Consider the following 8,403-nt stretch of genomic DNA (forward strand, 5'->3'; position numbering starts at 1 on the left):
TTGATTATTTTGATTTAGTCATTAAACTTATAATCAATCATAATTTTAAGAATACACACACTGTTTTTATTATGCCCAAAAAAAAACTTAAGAAATTAATAAAAGTCTATCTACATTATACAATAATCATCAATTGGAACAATGAACATAGGCAACGGGTTTTATTTCTTATGTAGTCTTCACTGCTCGTTTAGCCATAATCCAGAAATATAAAGATGGAGCAGCCTGTCGCAGAAATATGGCCAATCTAGGTGTGAATTGACTCACAACCAATTCATTATTTTTCTGGACCACCGTGTCTAATATTTTTATAGCACAATATTCAGCAGCAAATCCACATGCAGTGCTTTTATCCATAACTAAAATAATATAAAACAATTATTAGAACAAGGCAAAAAACTTTCAAAATTTTTGTTTAAAAAGCATACCTCCATGATTATCACCAGAACCAGTCAATGCATTTAAAGACACTGCTGTTTTAACATATCCTGGACTCACAACAGATACATTTATGTTATATTGGTTCATTTCTGCACGTAGAGAATCACCAAATGCTTGAAGGGCATGTTTAGAGGCAGCATAAGCAGATCGATCAGGGATTGCAATAAGACCCTGAACCGAGCTAATAAATACTATATGGCCACTTTTTTGTTCAATCATTCTTGGCAAAGCAGCTGTAACCATTCAAAGTTGTCACTACTGCTTTTTAATTAACTTATAAAACTACACCAACAGCACATCTATTAAACAAAGCTTTGTATAAACTTCTGATGTAAATATAAGGTGTGAGATTTTAATTTTATGTATTACACGCTAAATTTGTCACAATTAACATATATAATATTTACTTAATATGTATTATTGCATATTATCTAGTATGTACATAAATCTATTCACTTTGAACACCTCCATAAATTTAAAACACACTTTCAAGTTTTTTAATACTGCATCTTTATAGATTCATACCCCAAGGAAATCATAAAATTTACTTTTAAGGCACTAATGATCTACGAATGCAATATATCCTGCACCTGTTTGCATTATGACATATCATTAAGCATACTGGCCTACCTTTAGTAAGACCCACTGAGCCAAAATAATTAATGTTCATAATCTTTTCATAAACATCCATCTTGGTATTTATAACAGAGTCTCTATGTGAAACACCCCCATTATTTATTAAAATATCTATCTTTCCACAAACATCATGAACTTTTTGAATAAATAATTCAAACTGATTTTTATCAGCTAAATCTAACTCAATTACTACGGGTTCCACTGTATTCTCCTGTAAAAATATATATTTTATTATTATTCCATATTCAGCTTTTAATCAAATTAAAAAACAAATACCATCTCTTTTTTATTGATATATGAATAGTTTTAAAATTTGATATAAAAAAATACTTATTTTTTTTACGATGGACATGGAAGTTTAAGTAATTTAAAGGACAACTTATACCGAATGAAATTAAATATATACACACCACTTTTTTAGACAAAAGATTCTGTTTGACTCGTTCTAACTCAGATTTTCTTCTAGATGCTAGTATCACATTACAACCATATTCATAAAATACATGGGCCAGTGCTTCCCCAATGCCTGAACTAGCACCAGTTATTACCACAACCTGCAAATATCAAAATATCTTACTTAAAATAAAAATTTAAATATTAAGTTATTTAAATTCTGACCAGTCCTTTACCTTTCCTTCCAATGCATTTCTTCTTTTACGTTCAATATATTTATTATACAAATGTAACATACCGAAGGCAACCGATATCGATAAACCAGTGTATTTTAAAAACCAGGACACTCCAAGGCTCTTCATTGTATGTAATTAGCTATTAATATTGTGGAGGTCAAGTAAACGGATCCTACGTGCTCTGCAAGTTTTAAAAGTACAATATAATATATATATATATATATTATAGATATTGAGGACAACATATATACTTAAACAAAGAAAATAATGTAAACTCACAAAGTAGTACCTATGTCAAAAATAAAATCACAGAATATGTAGAGGCAAAGTTAAAAGGGTAAAATCAATGTAAGATAACGAATCAAAATGTCAAATAGCGATAAGCGTATAATATTTGATACATAATACATATGTAATTTTCAAGTTTTTTTTTAAATCTCTTTGCGGTAGATGTCAGTGATATCAAGTGAAAACGGGAAATAATTGGTTTATATCCAATTAAGTTTTTAATAATGATTCCGATAGCGTCATTCACCTTCACCTTTCTGCATTTTGCATTTTAAGCTAACGATTTTTGTCTTTTTGAGAATTTAATCAAATAGAACCTATCTTTTGGAATCCAACAGTGAAATCAGATACGCAACAACATAAATATGCTTAAACTAAAACAAAATCTATACTAATAAATTTTTTTTTTTTTTTTTTTTTTTTTTTTTTATTATGGCCCGCACGGTTTGTGCATTGTGGCCCAGGGTCAAAACAGGGAAACGGGTAAAAAAATAAATGTATCGGATGAAACGGAATTAAGGAAAGGAAAATAATCTATAAAATAAAAGATCAATTCTTATAGAGATAGATATAAAAGGAGTGTAAGAAAAGATATTTACATATATACACATTCATAGGATCTAAATTTTTATATCATTACTTAAGATAAAAGCTGCTAAAAGTTTATATATATGTGGGTCCATTGTTGAAAGTAAACAGGATATGGATGAAGGGAAAGGAATTTGAAGGGAAATGAGACCGTCGATAAGAGCCGACCGTTCGCGCCGAGAACAAACAAAAATGATGTGATTCAAATCAGCTTCAGCATATCCACATTCGCACGTAGGGTTGTCAATAATATTAAACTTAGCAAGGTGAGCTGGGGTGCAGACGTGTCCCAGACGCATACGAGACAGTATTGTTGTAACTCTTTTACCGAATCTCAGTCTCCAAAACCAGGGCTTAATGGGTATAGAAGGTTGAATAGCACGATAATGGCGACCTTTTGAACGATCTTGATTCCAGGATTCAGTCCAGGAATTCCGGAGATAAATCCCAGAAAGAGCCATCAAGTCATGCGCATAGTTTCCAAAAATATCCACATCTCCACTATCCACTGCCTCATTGGCAATACGGTCGGCTTTTTCGTTTCCAGATATTCCACAGTGACCAGGAATCCATGCAAACGATACGGAATAGTTTTCTTTCAAACATTTCAATAGTAAGTTTCTAATTTCGGAAATGACAGGGAATTGATAATGTGATCCAAATGGGAACCGGGCCAGGGCATTTAAAGAACTAAGTGAATCTGTAAAAATTACAGTTTTTTGAAGTTTCAGTAGAAGGATGTATTCTATAGCTTTGAATAGGCCAATACATTCGCCAGTGAACACGGAGGATTCAGGAGGGAGTTTAGTTTTTTGGACAATATTGTAGTTAGAATGTATTACACCAACACCTACACACCCATCACTGGAATGTTTAGATGCATCTGTAAATATTCGATGCCATTGTGGCCACTTAGTATCAACAATATAATTAAATGTTAACTTTTGGTTTTTCTCAATTTTAACAAGACCTATGCTTGTATGTATATCAGGAGAGATTATAAGGGAATCGTAACTATATTTGAACAAAGGATTGGAATTCGCTTGGTGAGTAGGAGCCTTAAGAGAAGTAAATCTTGTGTAACTTGTAACCAAACATGGTGTGCGTTTGTTTTTCCAAAATTGAGAAGTGTGGATTATATATGTCAGGGATGTCAGTTTAGGTGTAAGGATATGGTTACTAAATTGCATACAACGGAAAAGGAATTTATCAGATAGAAATTGTCGGCGTAAGTTTAATGGTGGCTCTACACATTCGGTTCTCATACAATTGATTGGGCTTGACTTCATAGCTCCTAAGACTATTCTCATTGCTTTTGCTTGAATACTATCCAATTTTTTGAAAGCAGAAACATTTCCTGGTTCTAACAGGAAAGTACCGTAATCCATTACACTTCTGATTATGGCGTTGTAAATCAGTTTTAAGGAGTGTGAATGCGCTCCCCACCAGATGCCCGATAAACATCTAAGAATATTTAAATTTCGTTCACATCTCGCTGTTACATACTCACAGTGGGATACACCGGTGAGCTTAGAATCTAGAATTACCCCCAAGAATTTGACATTATTAGTTGAGGGAATCAAAACATTATCAAACTCTACCTGGATCGGGGGAGGCTTACGCATTCTGGAAAACAACACAACCCTGCTCTTGGATACAGATATGTCTAGACCATTCGAAGTCAGCCATGAGTTTAAAAATGAAAGGGAAGATGTTAGAATTTGACAATTATTTTCAATTGATTTGCCCGATTGGTATATAAGAAGATCGTCTGCATATTGTAGTACATTTGTTGATGCCTGCAATGATGTTTCTAAATCATACGTATAGATGTTATAGAGCAAAGGACTGAGTACAGAACCCTGTGGTAATCCTTTCCATACGGTCCGAGATAGTTTGACATCTTCAATAAATAAATTTATGTATCTTTCACTGAGCATATCTATAATAAAGTTTGTTAGAATTGGTGGTACGTTTAAGCATAGCAGTTTTTCCCTGAGAACCGATATAAGAACATTGTCATAAGCTGAGCTTATATCTAAGAAAGTAGCTACTACTGACTCATTATTTGAAAATGCTAATCTTATGTCTGTAGTGAATATTGCTAAGCTATCCATTGTGCTTCTACTTTTTCTAAAACCGAATTGGGTCGTTGCTAATAGATTTTTACTCTCTAAAAACCATTCTAAACGGATTTTTACTAGGTGTTCTGCTATTTTCATTAAAACAGAAGAAAGGACAATGGGTCTGTAAGAAGAAGGATCATCGGTTGGCTTATTGTCTTTTAAAATAGGTATAATTGATTGAGTGATCCAAGACTTGGGAATGCACCCAGAAATCATAATGGAATTTATAATATTTAAGTACAGAATCAGCACACGGTCCGAAAGATTTTTCAAAAAAGAATATGGAATCCCATCTTCTCCTGGAGTAGAGTCTTTTACCTTATTAAGCACACCTTTAAGTTCGATCAAAGAAAACGGAGCGTTTATTCCACTTAAGTCATCAAAAATGTAAGCAGGAATAGTTAATGGAGGAAATCTCTGTTCCGGTACAGAATGGGGAGCAAGATGATCCATAAACTGATCAGCTAGAGTTATCGGTAATTTAGAAGAAGGGGAATTATTATATGCAGATCTAAATCTACGAATATTGCGCCAGACCTCTGACGGGCTGACATCTGGACTAATGGAGGCACAAAATGATTGCCAACCATCGTATTTCTTTTTCTTAAACAATTTTTTAGTTCTACGGGCAGATTCTAAATATAACTCGAAATTTTCTTCTGACATATGCTCGCAGTATTTTTTTTCGGCCTGTTTTCTTTCTTTTATTGCAGCTGTACATTCATGATCCCACCAGGGAGGTGAAGGAATTTGCGATCGGATCTTAGTTTTAGTGCAAAAAGATTCATCGGCAGCTTCAATCAAAACCTGAGAAAGAATTTCTGCGGAGATCTGGCTACCTTCTTGAGAATAAGTATTAGTTTTCTGCTCTACTATTTGGTTGAATAATTTCCAATCTGCGTTGTTTAATCTGTATTTAAAACGAGGAGAGCGATTGGTTTTGATAGGTTTGTATGAAGGAAAAGTAATAACAAGTGGAAAGTGGTCACTACCATACGAAGATGCTAGAGGTTGCCAGTCCAAAGTTGAAGCTAAATCAGGTGAACATAAAGATAGATCAGGCGCACTTGCACCTTCGCGTGGACCAGTAACACGAGTTGGCAGCCCAGTGTTTAAAATACATATACCATGAGAATCTATAATATCTAATAATTGATCTCCATAATAGTTGGAAGAAGTGCTTCCCCAAGATTGATGTTGGCAATTAAAATCACCTAGGACTAAGAAAGGCCTTGGGAGGATGGAGAACAGTTGATTAAGATGAGAAAAAATATTTACATTAGGACGAGAAAAATAAATAGATACTATACAAATTTTATTTACAATAGCAGCAATGACTGACAAGTCATCACCGAATGAGGGAAGTGGAAATAAGGAATAGGGGAGATTATTTTTAATGACTATGGCAACACCGCCATAGCCGTCAGGTCTGTCCTGTCGGAGAATAACATAACCTGGAATTCGAAATGTCAATTCCGGGCGAAGCCATGTTTCCGACAGAGTTGAGACAAAAGGTTCAAATTTATTATGCAAATAGATTAAATCGTTTTTATTGCAGATTGCGCTTCTGCAATTCCACTGGATTATTTGTTCGCGTTCGGGACGCATAGGTGGATTTTAATTGAGTTAAGGAAGCAAGTGTTGGGCGGCGTTGTTCGGTTACATTGTTGTCAGAGTTAGAAATGGATTTTATTTCAGTCAAAAGTTGGATAACATCAGAGATTGAGAACATTGTTTCATTATTGTTGTCGTTACTGTTTATTAAAGCGACCCCGTTAGGAGAAGCTGGAGCATCATAGTCCTTTATTAAACTGAAGTGTTCTGTTTTGTTATACCCCAGTCGTTTTAGTTTGGGGGTTGTTGGTTTAACAAATATGTTTTTCTTATAAGATCTACTATACGACGGAATCGAGGAAGAGGAAGGCGATACAGATGGCACAGGAGAATTAGGAGAATTATGCATGTTTGAAAACTTTACTATTTCAGCAAAAGATTTTGACACAGGATCATACACTTTGTTTGCTTCTGCATAAGATACACATTTCTGAGCCATATATAATTTAATTTTAGTCTGTCGTTCATATTCTGGACATTTCCTGTTTGTAGCAAAGTGTAGACCTGAACACAGACAGCAAGATGCTGCATCATCTTGTATGTTGCATGTGTCCCCAGTATGGCCTTGGCCACACTTGTAACATCGGGGTCGAGAGTTACAATTGGACTTAGTATGACCAAATCGGCAACAAGAATAACACTGAATAGTGGGGTATGAATAAAGTTCCACGGGTAGGGCATTGTAGCATACAAACACATGTTTAGGTAGAGCTTGGCCATCAAAAGTTATAACAACAGTCTGTGATGGCTTCCACTCAGGTGGGGAGCTGTTACGCACTTTATAATTTAGGCGTCTAATTTTTATTATTCCTCCGCTGCCTGCAGGTAAGGAGATATTGTCTAATATATCTTCAGGAGACCATTCTGCGGGAATACCTCGCACAAGCCCCATTCGAGTCACATTAAATGAAGGAATAAAAGCTTTAAAATTATTAATTGTCAGGCAAGGGTTATTAACAAATTCATTTGCAAATTTGTGGTCTGAAAATGATAGGGAAATTCGGTTTCTGCCTATCCTTTTAATGCTACCATTAATAATGTTTTTAAATGAATTTTTCTTTAGGAAATACCCAAATTGGACTGGGTGCAGGGAGGCGATGCCAGTATCTAAAGAAACTTTTTGCACATGAACTACAAACGGCCCTATGTCATAGGCCTCATAAAACGATCTGCCTGTAGGATTTTTTGGAGACTGAGAACTATCTGATGGGGGGTGTTGTTGGATATTAACAGTTACACTTGTTTTATGTGCTGGGTCACCTTTTTGCTGAAAACTATCTATATCGTTAGCATTCTTAATCTCAGTACATAATGAGGGAAATTCAATATCCGGTATTTGGCACGAACAATCAGTCTCTTTTTGCTTGTTACGACGCGTCGGGTCAAATCTTTTTTTCCTCTTATTACAATGTTTGCAAATTTTACCTAATCTCATTCTTTTACGGTCACTCCGTTGATCCACATCTGTGTCTACACTGGACTCGTCCAGTTTAGAAAATCTATTTTCTACTACAATATTACATGCAACCTCGGGGGGCGAGCCCCCGATATCCGGGGGCTCGTTCATTTTTTCGCCTGATTCCAGGCCTTGAGGAAAAAGTATAAAAACTTACCAAATATTGAAGAATATATACACAAATTAAAAAAATAAACAATTAAGTTAAACTACTACATACAATTATATACAAATTGATCTTTTATATCAATTAAATTAAATTTATAAATTTTACTAAAAAACAAAACTCCCGCCACGACCAACGTTTCCCGCCTTTTTCCAATAATTGTTATATAGTTGTTAGAAATTTCTACTCAATTTAAACCGAACAGTAGTTGACAGTTGAGAGTTGACACTCATGACTCATGAGAGTTTCTCTATTTTTTTTTTAAATAATTTTATGGCCTGGTAACGAGACCTTTAAGCCAAGTCTTTTTTTATATTTATTATTATATAATATAACGTTCCACTTGTTTTGAGAGTCTATCTATCCTAATAAAATTTAGTTTTATGGAAGAAATGACATCATTACGTTCAATTTATTATATTGGTACATCCTAGTTGACGAAATTGTATGAAGATATGC

General features: G+C 34.5%; 1 protein-coding gene and 1 long non-coding RNA gene across 2 annotated transcripts; one reads left to right on the plus strand and one right to left on the minus strand.

Annotated features, from left to right (window-relative positions):
- Positions 1-92: 92 nt before the first annotated feature.
- LOC110992712 (dehydrogenase/reductase SDR family protein 7-like) lies at positions 93-1,887 on the minus strand. Its single transcript, XM_045628909.1, has 5 exons — positions 1,707-1,887; positions 1,488-1,631; positions 1,072-1,288; positions 429-674; positions 93-359 (listed from the first exon to the last, which is right to left on the minus strand). The coding sequence occupies exons 1-5, from the start codon at positions 1,830-1,832 to the stop codon at positions 169-171; spliced, it is 924 nt and encodes a 307-aa protein (XP_045484865.1). The 5' UTR covers positions 1,833-1,887; the 3' UTR covers positions 93-168.
- Positions 1,888-6,030: 4,143 nt separating this feature from the next.
- Positions 6,031-7,746, plus strand: LOC123689355. Its single transcript, XR_006750347.1, has 2 exons — positions 6,031-6,222; positions 7,386-7,746. It is a non-coding gene; the product is annotated as an uncharacterized LOC123689355 (long non-coding RNA).
- Positions 7,747-8,403: the final 657 nt, after the last annotated feature.

Source organism: Pieris rapae, chromosome 7 (assembly GCF_905147795.1).
Source record: "Pieris rapae chromosome 7, ilPieRapa1.1, whole genome shotgun sequence".
Lineage (NCBI taxonomy): Eukaryota > Metazoa > Arthropoda > Insecta > Lepidoptera > Pieridae > Pieris > Pieris rapae.